The sequence below is a fragment of the Anoplopoma fimbria genome, chromosome 4 (assembly GCF_027596085.1).
Source record: "Anoplopoma fimbria isolate UVic2021 breed Golden Eagle Sablefish chromosome 4, Afim_UVic_2022, whole genome shotgun sequence".
Taxonomy (NCBI): domain Eukaryota; kingdom Metazoa; phylum Chordata; class Actinopteri; order Perciformes; family Anoplopomatidae; genus Anoplopoma; species Anoplopoma fimbria.
In genome coordinates, this window is record NC_072452.1 from 14109931 (window position 1) to 14123454 (window position 13524).

Consider the following 13524-nt stretch of genomic DNA (forward strand, 5'->3'; position numbering starts at 1 on the left):
CATAGTTATAAATGTATATGTAAACGCAGTTACTGTGTAAAGTAACTTAATCTGTATAAATTAGTTTAGTTTAGTTTATTTGCACAATTGAAAAATATAAACAACATAACATATAATAACATATAATATACATACAGTACCAATCAAAAGTTTGGACACACCTTCTCATTCAATGGTTTTTCTTTATTTTTTTTTTTTTTTTTCTACATTGTAGATTAATATTGAAGACATCCAAACTATGAAGGAACACATATGGAATTGTGTGGTAAACAAACAAATGCTCAACAAACCAGAATATGTTTTATATTTTAGATTCTTCAAAGTAGTTGAATGACAAGGTGTGTCCAGACTTTTGACTGGTACTGTATGGTATGAAATATTGATGAAAAAGCATTTTTACAAGATATGATTTATAATAAGAATACATTATAAACAACAAGAAAACAAAGGAAAAAATGCAATGAGTCAAGATGTGAATGACCGTGAGTGTGTGTGTGTGTGTGTGTGTGTGTGTGTGTGTGTTGTGTGTGTGTGTGTGTGTGTGTGTGTGAAAATACAATTTTAATGTCGTTTTTAGTATTTCACAGTATTTACTTTAGTTTTTTGCTCCGTTATTTCAATCCTAAAATGCAGCTTTCATGCTCATGTTTATAGTGAATACACAGTCAAACCGGGGGAAACAAATCCAGCACACTCTTCTATTAACACGTTCTAATCTGGTTTAAAAGGCACACGCTCTGTCCAATGGGAGCGGCGATGTCAAAAAGGGGGCGGGGCCTGAGCTCTTCTTTCCTGGTTCGTGTGTGTGTGTGTGTGTGTGTGTGTGTGTGTTTTCTCACCAGCTGAAAATGGCGGCTCGGAGCGTCGAATCGCTCTAACTTTATCGCACAATAATAAACACAGCTGTTATCACACAACATGGGGAGGAACTTTACCCAGGGACACCAGACGCTCTAGCCGGGACACATTACTTTCACCACTCCGGCTGAAGGAGTTAACACTCGGAGGTAAAGATAAAGAAGCGTCCCGAGGCTAACGACAGCTAGCATGCTAACTAGCATCACCGCTAGCCGACGACTTAAGAAAGGGATTGTCAACTGAGCTAGTTTACGTTAGCCGACCACTCCAGCTAGTTAAATACCACCACCACGTGGACACACTCGTGGGGGGTATTGTTGTTTAAAGGTAGCAGCTCCTGTCGGGACGTGTCTTCTTCTTGAACGTGAATGTTTTGTGTTGTGTCGACAGTGTTTGCTAACGTTAGCAGAGGCTACCTAGCTTATGCTGCACTGAGAGAGAGAGAGAGAGAGAGGTGTGTGTGTGTCTGTCCGACTGAATGTTAAAAACACACTGAAACATTTCAACCACAGCTGGGTGTGACGTCAGTGTGATCTAACGTACTTTGTGTGTCTTGTAGAGATCATGGAGGACCCTCACACACGGTACAGCAAACGCCTGGTGAGTATGGTGAACTTCACCCAGCTGCTTCCCGGAACAGTGGCTTCATGTTTAGCCCTTACAGTGTTTTGATGTTTGGTGTTTTTCATCCAAGGTGTGTGTGTGATGTTATCCCCCTTTAAGAACACACAAAGCACCCCAGTAAACCACAATCATAGTATAGTTGGTTGTAATGGACCCCTTTTTGTTGGAATTACATTGTTTCTTTCTGTTTTGAGTGCAACCTTAATAATGGCAATGAACCTGTGTGTGTGTAAAGAGTCTGGGTTCAAGAGGAGGTCAAGTTCACTGTCTAACCTCACAGTATTTGTGCTTTGACCTTGATTCACCTCCTTACAATCTTATCCCCTGATTGTTAAGTTGTTTAATCAGAGCTTTACTACTCCCCAGTGTGTACTCAGATATATATTATTAATACTAGTGGTTGGTGTGATGAAAAGACACATTTCTAAATATGTATATATATATATATATATATATGTGTAATAAGGCCTCTGTTGATATTACTTTAAGAAAGCTTTGTCTAGGCCTATTTGTGGAAGACACCACCATTTAATAAAAGCACCCAATACATTGTTGCTTAATTGTAATTAATTTATTCCTTTTGTCATTTTTATGACTATATATGAAAACAATCTAATAGGTTTTCTATCATGGTATTACATTGTTTTCAGTTGCAAAGTAATAGCTATTGTGCAGTGCTCAGGAGTATCAGACTTTAGATAATACCACATTTGTGGTATGGGGGTGGGGCGATCTCAGAGCGGGGGTGTTGTGCTTATCCATCTGTCTAGCCAAGCAGTGCTGCATAGGGTGAATGGCAGGACGGGGGGAAAAGGAGGGGGCAGTGTGTGGAAGATTAACCCCAGCTATTGTGATGCTGCATTGTTAGGCTCTCACATGAATTTACTTGGTATCTGGCTGACTGATCTGCTTAGATTGATTTATTGTGATTTTTATCGTGTTTTATAACACATTTGAGTCCCTTATTAGCACTGAGATATAAGGGACAGCTCCCTTGGGTGTCACCTCATATCTTAGCAATTAGACTCCAGTAAGAACATTAGAAAAATACATTAGCAATGTGGCAACAGTTTCTTGGTATTTTGGTATTAGTTCTGCTTTCATGGTTTAATTTGATCTTGACATCAGTCAGTCTGTTAACTTTGTCACAGCTTTGTCATGGCACTGAAACATCTTTTGTACCATAAGACATCGCATAATTCTCACTGCCAGTCGTTCCAGCCCTCTCATCCTGTCCTGTTTCTTTTGCTCACATCAAATCATATTTTTCGTGCTTGACCGAGAGGTTAACAGAAATTGCCTTCTGCCCTTAGCGTACAGGGACGCGTCGCCGCTACCAGGACGATGGAATCTCAGATGATGAAATCGAAGGGAAACGGATGTTCGACCTGGACGAGAAGTTGCAGTGTGTCAGGTTTAAGTCTGACTTGGTCAAACACATGAAGGGTAAAGGTGAGGGGTTTGAACAAATCCAGAAGAACATATCTGATGCCCTGTAATGGCAACTAACATGTTAGATACTGCACATTTTCAAGACTGTGTTGGTCGGATATAAGTGTATCTGCAAGTTCATATAATCTAATTTAAGTGTTGTTGTCATAACTTTGGATTAGTTATGACAGTATTTGTTTTTTAGTGATTGACTGTGTCACTGTGTTTGTCTCTTTTCTAGATTTCACATTTGAGTACATCCAGAGGGAAGGTCTCAGGGATCCCATTATCTTTGACACAGCTGATGGCCTTGGCATACAGTACGTCACATTCTTTCACTCTTTTTTATTTTTGTTAACATAAACATTTTATTTGAATGTCATTCAGAGATATGTTATAGCTTAGTTTCAAATAATTTCAAAGCAAATGCCAATGAACCTGTTTTTGTCTGGAGAATAAAAATAAATGACATGGACTGGCCTCTCTCTTGCAGAATGCCGGACCCTGATTTCAGTGTGAGTGACGTCAAGTTGTTTGTTGGTAAGTTCCTGTTTTATACCCTTTCAGTGCAAATGGCTTTACTTTTGTACAGGAAATGCTAGTCTTATAGAACAATATTACCTTATTATATACATACATACATACATACATACATACATACATACATACATACATACATACATACATACATACATACATTCCGGCCGATAAGTAACAAGAAAAACTGGAAGGCACCGCTAAACTAGGTCTTGCTACATTTAAATGTCCTGCTTAGTCTGCATCTCAGTATTTATCTATAAAAAATATATAATAAGTTGATTGTTCATTTAAAAACAATTTGGATTATTTTAAAACCCCCAAATATCAATATCGACCTCCAATACCCAATATTGTTCAGGCTATAGGTGCTGAGCATTTTTATATCAAATAGTGGGTCTATCACACAATGCCACTGAGTATTGTGTATATTTTAAGACTACTGGGATTTAATTGCAATGGTCACAGTACTTGAACCACTTTCAATTCTCTTACAGGAAGTCGACGCATTGTAGACGTGATGGACGTGAACACCCAGAAAGGAATTGAGATGTCGATGGCTCAGTGGAGACGCTACTATGAAACGCCGCCATCTGAAAGAGAAAAACTTTACAACGTCATCAGCCTGGAGTTCAGCCACACCAGGCTGGAGAATCTGGTCAAACGACCGGCTTCAGTGAGAATGCACACAATTTTACTTTTTCAGGCTTTCACAACAACTCACATTTTTGACATTGATAATGTCATTTTGTAACTCTTATTAAGATCTGTAAGTCACAAAAATTGAGTACTCAGAAAATGACCCTTCAGGCAGTTGTGGTAGATGTGTTAGTTATTCTGATAATATGTCGGCTACTTTGATGGCTATTGAGCTCCGGCTTGGCCCCAGGGAAGTAACACTTGGAAGTAACATTTTTAAATATATGTATTTTTCCTCTCTCAATTGTCCAGGTGGACCTTATTGACTGGGTGGACAACATGTGGCCCCGCCATCTTAAAGAGAGACAGAGAGACTCTACTAATGCCATCATAGAAATGCATTATCCCAAAGTACAGAAGTGAGTTTTCCAGAGCCCTCAGAAACGTATAACATTTGCTATGCTATAGATAAGATACAATACTGATCACATCTATTCAATACAAAGTCTCTTAGTGCCTTTATCATTTTTTTTAAATCTAAAATCCTCATTGTGTTTTACGTCCTTCCTTCACTTCTCGTAGGTACTGTCTCATGAGTGTGCAGGGCTGCTTCACCGATTTCCACATTGACTTTGGAGGCACTTCAGTGTGGTACCACATCCTGCGAGGAGGAAAGGTCAGTCTGGGTGTCACGCCACACAAGAATCCTTGATTTAGAAGTTTTGGCTGCCTGTAGTGACCCTTTGAGAACTTTTAGTTATGAGGGACAGCCATTATTTTCACTCATGCTATTAGAATACAACTAAATGTGAACTTGGACTAACACTCCTTATTGCTTTTCAACTTTCTCTTAACGTCCTGCAAATAAATCTTAGTGCCATGGCTGCATCTTTATGTATTTGTTGACCTCAGACCATCAACATGACCTTTCACCCGTGATCCCTGCAGGTGTTCTGGCTGATTCCACCCACACCACAGAACCTGGAGTTGTATGAGAACTGGGTTTTATCAGGAAAACAAGGGGACATCTTCTTGGGGGACAAGTGTTATGACTGTCAGAGGATAGAGCTCAAGCAAGGCAACACCTTCATAATCCCGTCAGGTATGTACCTAATAATAAGGCAGGGACACGCAGCCCTATTACACACATGCCTGACCACGGCATATCTTCAGCATCCTGTGTCTTGTATGTTGTAGGGTGGATCCATGCCGTTTACACACCAGAGGACACGTTGGTGTTTGGGGGAAATTTCCTCCACAGTTTTAACATCCCCATGCAGCTCAACATCTACAGCATTGAGGATCGCACAAGGGTGAGCATGTTGATATTTAACTGTCCTCTTGACTCACATTAATGATTGCTTCAGATTTTGTGTTGATGCAGATTCTTTTACTGTGGAAAAAAACTCATAATAGAAAAACACTGTTGACAGAAACCTTTCTCAACACCATGACTTTAATGTTAGGAATTTTGAACACCCGTGAAGCTAGTGATGCACCGATTTCTATTTCTCTAATATACCAATTTGGGAACACAGAAACTCACAGTATCTGCCCATAGAGTATCAATCTGAGAACAATGCCAATTTAACATCTGTATATCTCACTGAGTAGAAATCTTTCGAGTACGTAACTGTGACTGCGGTTGTAAAGTAATTGGGTGGGAAATAATTTAAGTGATAGTGAAAACACCGAATTTTGAGAATGACACTCGCATGGGAACCGTTTTTATTGTGGATCTATCATGTCATGCTTTATTCCGAATCCAACAAATAAGGTTTGATTGGTTGTTGTAACTGAGTATCGGACCAATTAATTCTGAGTCGTCATATTATGAGTCTAAATGTCCTCCTTTGGTGCAACAACACTTAAGTTAGACACTAAAATTAGACACTTAGGTTAGACTTATGCACTAACACAAATCAGACATTCCAGCAAATATCAAAGTCCTATGGGGGACGACGCAAATATTTCATCTGGGGAAAAAACCTGTGCTTTTACACAGGTTGGTTGTGTTGTCAAACGCAGTCATTAATCAGACAATCAGCTGGGCTAAGGAAAGCAAACAGGTGCATCCGGACTCTAGCCTCTGCATCCACATCATATTTCCCCCAACTCCTAACCAGAAGTGCAAACCACAACAAAGTTGTAACAAATGCTTCAGCTGCTTTAGAGCAGTTTAAAGAAACAGAAAATGTGTGCTTTATGTATTAAGCAATTCACTTCAAGCAACATAGAATACATTTAATTTTCTCCCTGTGATATTGGACAAAACTTGAAGATGCAAAAAGTATTTACCACATTTCTCAATGTTTCCTATTTGTGTCCTCCACCTCTAGGTGCCAGCAAAGTTCCGTTACCCGTTCTACTTTGAGATGTGCTGGTACGTCCTGGAGAGATACCTCTACTGTCAAACTAACATCTCCCACCTCACTCCTGAGTTCCAGAAATACTCCCTAGGCATAGGTGAGGAAAGACGAACACAATAAAACATTACTCTCCTCAATTTTATTTGTTGTTTCTTTACACAGACTTATAAACTAATCCGTCACTGTGGTGAATATCATCTTTGCACCTTTTCCAGGACTGACACAGGCTGACCTTGAAACCAATGATCCCACCAAGAATGACACCTCTAATGGAGTTGACAGTGACACTGAAATCAAGGAGACCATAATCAAGGAAGTAGAAGTTAAAGAAGAAAAAGAGACAGCTGAAGTTACGACACCTCAGCACATGTTGACTCCCTTTGAGGTGGAGGGACTGTGGAACCTCTTAGGGAAGCTGGAGGAGCTGCCAGACCAGAAAAAGTGTGTCCCTGAAGGCATCATGAATGCTGCAGCTCTGCTCCAAGACATGAAGGTGGGCCTAAGTTTCTTTTGCATTTCATCTCCCAATGAACTCACACTGGCTACTACTGCTTTTAGGGTTCTGTGCCATGGTAGAAGTCCATATATATATATATATATATATATATATATATATATATATATATATATATATATATATATATTTATATAATGTTATTTTTTTTTTTCTTCTTTTCTCTTCTCCACTTGTCTAGACTCTTCTGAAAGGGCATTCCAATGATAACCCCAAGTTGTCCTACACTGGAGAGCCCATTGTCAAATGGCCCGAAAGGGTGAGTAGAGATTTTTTTTTTTTTTTTTTTTTTTTAAAATATATATTATTTTTTATATTATAAGTAAAAATGTATTATATATTATTAAGAACTTGATTCAGGCTCATCAAGCAAGTCCTCAAACTATACACAGCTCTAACCGGGCTTTTCCTTTTCTTCTAATGTCCTTTATACAGCCGTCGTGGTACCAGCCCCCCACTCCCCCTCCCCCTGTCATTTACCGTCCTCGCTTGGGCCCCACCCTCCACAAGCCTCTGGGTCAGAGGCCCACCAAACGGTCCTCCATCTCTGCCCTGAGGCGCAGACGGGTCAGGTGTAAGCGCTGTGGCGCCTGCTGCAGGAAGGAGTGTGGCACCTGCCAGTACTGCCACGACATGAGGAAGTTTGGTGGCCCGGGACGCATGAAGAAGGGCTGCATCATGAGACGGTGTCTAATGGTGAGTCTCATACACATCATTGTCTTTGTATGTGTGGAACCAAACAATGCTGCCCATCTGTCCTTGTAGGCACATTGAACACTAGGAGAAAGTGTTGGTCCAGTAACTCGTATTGTCGAGTGAGATTATTTTACAGCTCCCCAACTCTTCATTTTAAAACGGAGATTGTCAGAGAATAATCAAGATTACCATTGTAATTTGTATTGTTTTGCTTAGCCCTCTGCTTGGACAAACAAAGAATATCAAAACTATGGTAGAAAATTAGCAATACTTCAGTGACTTCTAGGTATATATAATATATTGGTTTTGAGAATTGTGATTCACAATAATGTGAATATCACCATCAGATTAGAATTTCCACATTAGTTTAACTCTAGTGTAAATAACGATTATTTCTTCCTCCAGCCTGCCTTACCGAACACAGCGCGATGTGCCATATGTGGAGAAGGGGAATTGGATGAATCAAATCCGAGCACTTACTCACTCATGGAGTGCTCTGTCTGCTCCCAGATCGTCCATCATCAATGCATTAAGGTAATAAACTTGCATACATTATCTAATTATTGTGTGGTTTGTTTTGCTGCCTTTAAAACTGCATGTGTAGGCCTAGATTTGGTAATTGTTGTAAAAATGTGTAATTGTCAAACTTTTAACTGTTTGCTGTTTCAGGAACCGGGTGAAGGGAAGATCAATAAAGATTTGCCCAGCTGCTGGGAATGCCCCAAATGTTACCAAGGCAAAGACTTGGAGGTACACATCCTCTCACTCGCCTCTGTCTTTCTCTTTGTTCTCAGTTCATTCAATCTCTAAAACACTTTATCAATATTCCACCATTTGCCATATGGTTGATGATTAAAAATGACACCCTCTCTTCTTCAACCCCACCAACCATCTCTTCCCACATCAGTCTTCCAGCGATGAGGAAAGTGGAGAGTCGGAGGGCTCGACCTCTTTGCCGCCGTCCAAACTTGCCTACAGGGAAGGCATTGGTGTAGGTGAAGGAGTTAGACAAGGGAAACCTAGCAGATCCTCATCCCGATCCACAGCACCACCACCATCTCAGAAACTTCTACTGCAGCATCAACAGAACCGCAAAAGAGCAAATGCACTGGAGCTCAGACTTAGGAGGAGGGTAAAATGGATTTAGATGTATTTTTCCAATGTTTTAATGATCAAAAGCAAGTAGTGAAAAATGTTTCTGCTTCATTGGGTAAATGTGTTGATTCAAAGCATACGGATAATTCAGCATGTATGCATTTCCAATAAATATTTACATTTCTTTGACTAGCGATACTCTAGTGCTTAAAGTTTACTTTCAGTTTCAGAAGCCTGAAAGACTTTGATGCCCTTAAAATCAGCTGGAAAAGTAGGAAATAAACATGGAGAGCCCTAAGTTTTTCTCTTTTGATGTGGATTTTGGATTGATTTCAGTCACTGAAGATTTTAAAGAATCTAAAAAGATCTTTAAAAAGTGTCGTAATGATGAATCTTGCAGTCACCCTGAAACTGGCTGAGTTTTTTTTTTTTTTTTTCTCTTCTTTATCTCATCCCCTGACCCATATTCTGTTTATTGCAGATAAAACTAGAGCGCAGCAAACTCCTAACGGTAAGCACTTATTTCTGTCATTCTCCGTATTGCAATTGAATACAATAATGCATATGTAGTATTAATCAAGGAGGTAGTATCATCCAAACAATTTGGTTTGTCAAAGATGCATTTCAATTAAGATGATGTTAAAGTAATGCTGTGTAATTTAAATATCATTGTAGCTGAGATGTGTCTGCTGTTGTGAAACTTTTTTCATGACTTCTGAAAATAGGTTTTAAGGTGTTATAAGTAAGGATATTCTTAAAAATACACAATACTGCTCAGGGCATCTTGTAGCACTGTTGGGAGCCTGCAGTATATTTTTTCATTTTCCATCCTTTTTGTCCCTTCCAACAGAAACAGTCGTCTCTAGAGCGTTCTCCCAGGCTGCTGCGCTCCGGGGTATTGTCTGGGCTGCGCTCTCCAACCAGCAGACTATCTCAGGGCAGAGGCCAGGGCTCCAGCTGGGCGAGTGGCTCCTCTTACCACAGCTCTCCAGGAGTGACTGGGTCTTTCCAACAGCAGTCTTCCCTCGGACTGGTTCTGGAGCCCAAGGGGGAGCCCCGCAGAGGGAGGGGGAGAGGGGTGAGGCTGCGGGGAGGAGGAGCAGGAAGAGGAATCAGAGGTGGTGGAAGCCACGAAAAGTTGGAGGAGGAGAGCGAGGACAGCAGCAGCAGCAGCAGCAGCACCACCAACAGCAGCAGCAGCAGCAGCAGCAGCGACGACGAGGAAGAGGAGAGAGGGCAGAACAGTGGGAGGGGACTGGATAAAGAGAACCAGCCGCAGTCGAGGCGAGGAGGACGGGCAGCCAAAGAAAGAGAGGAGGAAGCGAGCGAGGTGGCCAACCAAAACTGTGCAGAGGAGGATGATGAGGACGAGATGGATCAGGACAGTGACACAAGGAGCAAAGATGGCTCGTTTCTTAAAGTGACACTCCAAAAGCCAACCAGAGCCAAACAGGACCCGTCAGCAATTGTGCCCAAATTAGAAGCGATCGCCCCTCAAACTGCCACTTCCACAATACAGAACCAGGCCAGAGTCCTCGTCAGACCCCCCATTAGAAACCATGTCCCCTGTCCCGATCAACACTCCACTAAGCACACACCTCCTCACACTCGTAGTAAACACACAGACACTCGCACCTCCCACCCAGAGAGGCTGGAGGACTCCAAAAAAAGGAGGCTGAGCAGGCCAGCTAAAATCAGCAATGGCGCCTCCTCTTCTTCAACCTCTGAGCTTCCCCACCTCCGCGTCCCTCTGTCCGCCCTGCAGGAGGGAGGGAGCGAGGCAGACAGGGAGAACAGTGGCAGCGGACCAGGCTGTGAGAGGGAGGTGTGGGTATCCGTCTTCCGGTACTTGAGTCGAGCAGATCTCTGCGTCTGCATGGCCGTCTGCAAGAACTGGTACAAATGGTAAGATCTCCCTGCGGATATGTTTTTTTAGGGATAGGTTTTTTAAAAATACCAGTATTCATTAAGCTCCGATTCTAACAAAACTTTCATCAAACCCTTTATCTCACGCTTTCTTTATGAGCAAAGGACAATGGAAACCTATAGTAGAGGTAGCAGGCTTGTCATCCTCATCTCGTTTCAGTTTCGGGTTCAGATTCTGAACTTGTGTTTCTGCCTTCGCCATCAACAAAAGTTGATCAGTCGTCTTTGAATTGGAGTTACTTTTGCCTTTTGGTTTCTTGCAGATGTTGAAAGGGACTCAAAAGGATTTGGAATTGAGTGGATTGAAATTTTATAAAACGCTATCAAACCCCATCCCTAATTTTTTATATATTTCTATTGCAAATGGAACACTATGGCTCAATAGGGACATAGTGTTTATCCATGTAAATAAGTGTGTAGAGTCAGTAGGTCATATCGCTCTGCAAATAGACAACTATGAATGGATGTGTTCCTCATCAGTGTGTGCTTGTTCGTAGGTGTTTAGACAAGCGGCTTTGGGCACGGATTGATCTGAGCATCAAACGCACCGTTACTCCTCAGGCCCTTAAAGGCATCATAAAGAGACAGCCGGTCACGCTGGATCTGTCTTGGACCAACATCTCTAAAAAACAGCTCAACTGGCTTGTTGGCCGCCTGCCTGGTACGTAAACACACACACACACCCACACACTCACACTCTCTCTCTCCTTCACAAAATATGTATTGAATTCTAATTTGGTCAATATATATGTATTTAAATATGAAACAAAAGAATAACCTAAGTAAATGACACGACGATGCAATTTAAAAGTAGAGATTTATTTATGTGAGTTTTATAAATCCCTGGGTTTACAAATGGATTCTGAATTAGTCGTTTATCCACCAAACAGTTGTGTGCTCTACCTATACACATTAAACACTAAATTTAAATCTCCCTTTTTGATTTTGCAGGGCTGAAGGATCTGATGGTGGCAGGTTGTTCCTGGTTAACTATTTCAGCTCTCTGCTCCTCTGGTTGCCCTCTCCTCCGTTCTCTGGACCTGCGGTATGCAGACGGCGTCAAGGACTCTCAGATCAGGGATCTAGTCACACCTCCAGGTGAGTAAGGAGGAGCCTCAGAAACTCTTGCATCTTATGTTTCCGTACTTAATACCCCTTGTCTTTCTTGTCATTATACTTCTTTTTTTCCTCATTAGACTCTTTTTTTTATTCTCTTCCTTCCCAAAAACTTGTCTGTTCCAGGTTGTGACAATCGCAGTCATTTCCGGACCATGCAGTGTTTGCGACTAGCAGGCCTGGACATCAGCGACTCCACTCTGCGCCTGGTGATCCGCCACATGCCCCATTTAACAAAACTGGACCTCTCCCACTGCAACAGCCTCACAGACAACTCCATCAACCTGCTGACTGCAGTGGGCTCGTCCACACGAAACACGCTCACAGAACTCAACCTGGGAGGTGAGAGATGTAGAAGGAATGAGCAGGCACACCATTGCATTCGTTTTATTTCAGTAGTATTGATGTATCTGAGTATTTCTTTCTTTCCCAGGTTGCAGTAAACTGACTGACACTAGTCTCAAGTATCTCCGCCGCCTCTCTTGCATCTCACTGCTCGACCTGCGAGGCTGTAAAGGTGTCTCCCGCAAGGCCTGTGAGGCCTTCATCTCCGAGCTGTCAGTCAACACGCTCTACTGCCTGTCAGATGAAAAACTGATCCAGAGGATTTCCTAAGCATCTGCCTCCTGACTGCAGAGGATATTTGAGGTGCGAAGGCAACAGTGAATCTGTGTAACACAAAGGACACAGACAGGGAGGGAAGTCCACATGCACCTGTACCACGTTAAAGGAGGGGTGGTGTCTAAACTGGGAGTGCTTACTCACGTAACTGGTGTTGGTGAAAGGGGTTGTCACAGCTGAAACAATATTTCTTTTTATAACATAATGTACATTTTTCCGTTTACAGTAAAAGGAGACTCATTTTTCTTTTTTTCAGTTCTTTTGGGAATTAATGTGGAATGGGGGAAAAGCAAAATGTCTTCTTTTTTTTTGGCAGAAGTTGGAGAACATGGTCAATCAATTCTGTTATTTGACTGCACTTCCTTTGGATAACCAAGTGCTCAACTCTTTGGACTGACGGCAATCTTGACTCACAAACTTCTTCCTTGAGTCAGACTTCTGAGTTTCATCTTCGGGTTGTAACTGCATTGTTATGTTTGGCTGATTCCCATAAAGTCTTATTTATCTTGTGATTTCTCATTTTAACTCATTTACTATCAGCTGCTTTTGGGTGCTATGAATAGAGGGTTATTTTTTGTCAGATTCAACAGAGCCCATGTTTAAAAGTTTGACGTCTGCTTTGTGCACAACAACTATGCGCTGAGATTTATTTTTTGAAGACAACTAAAGGTGACAGGTCTTTGACTTGATGACTTATAAAGTGAGGGAGTGGAATGGCCTGTGTTTACCAGTTGTATGTTCAGCTTAATAAGGTATTTGGATGCAACAGTAGTCTAGTGGTATACTTGATAAGTGTACATGGACATTGAGTAGATGTGGTTGTATAAAAGGGTAAAATAACAGCGTGAGAAGGCAATCGATAAAGCAACAACACCTCACCCCAGCAAAGGGCAGGTTGCATGAAGTGTTCGGGGTAAGCCAGGTGTCAGGTGTCAGATAAATGGTGCATTTTCAAACAACCGTTAGACTTCAGGTGCTATTATTTCCAAACTCTTATTGCTTTGTTTTTGTACAGAGACAACATTTAGAGCAAAAAATGTTAATATTCTAGATTAAATTGCTCCCCACCCCTCTTTGATACACTTTCTTCTTTTCATG

General features: G+C 41.5%; 1 protein-coding gene across 2 annotated transcripts; it reads left to right on the forward strand.

The window, feature by feature from the left end:
- The first annotated feature begins 764 nt into the window (after nucleotides 1–764).
- kdm2ab (lysine (K)-specific demethylase 2Ab) lies at nucleotides 765–12935 on the forward strand. Of its 2 annotated transcripts, XM_054598241.1 has the most exons (24): nucleotides 765–1007; nucleotides 1418–1458; nucleotides 2796–2934; nucleotides 3155–3233; nucleotides 3407–3453; nucleotides 3948–4126; nucleotides 4402–4508; nucleotides 4672–4765; nucleotides 5038–5191; nucleotides 5287–5402; nucleotides 6429–6555; nucleotides 6674–6951; nucleotides 7154–7231; nucleotides 7408–7668; nucleotides 8074–8202; nucleotides 8338–8418; nucleotides 8576–8800; nucleotides 9245–9274; nucleotides 9614–10668; nucleotides 11187–11350; nucleotides 11641–11787; nucleotides 11932–12147; nucleotides 12239–12453; nucleotides 12743–12935. In XM_054598241.1, exons 2-23 carry the CDS (start codon nucleotides 1423–1425, stop codon nucleotides 12418–12420), a joined length of 3924 nt encoding a protein of 1307 aa, XP_054454216.1. In that variant the 5' UTR covers nucleotides 765–1007; nucleotides 1418–1422; the 3' UTR covers nucleotides 12421–12453; nucleotides 12743–12935. The 2 variants fall into 2 exon arrangements, with proteins under 2 accessions (XP_054454216.1, XP_054454214.1); XM_054598239.1 differs by having other exon boundaries at nucleotides 12239–12935.
- Nucleotides 12936–13524: the final 589 nt, after the last annotated feature.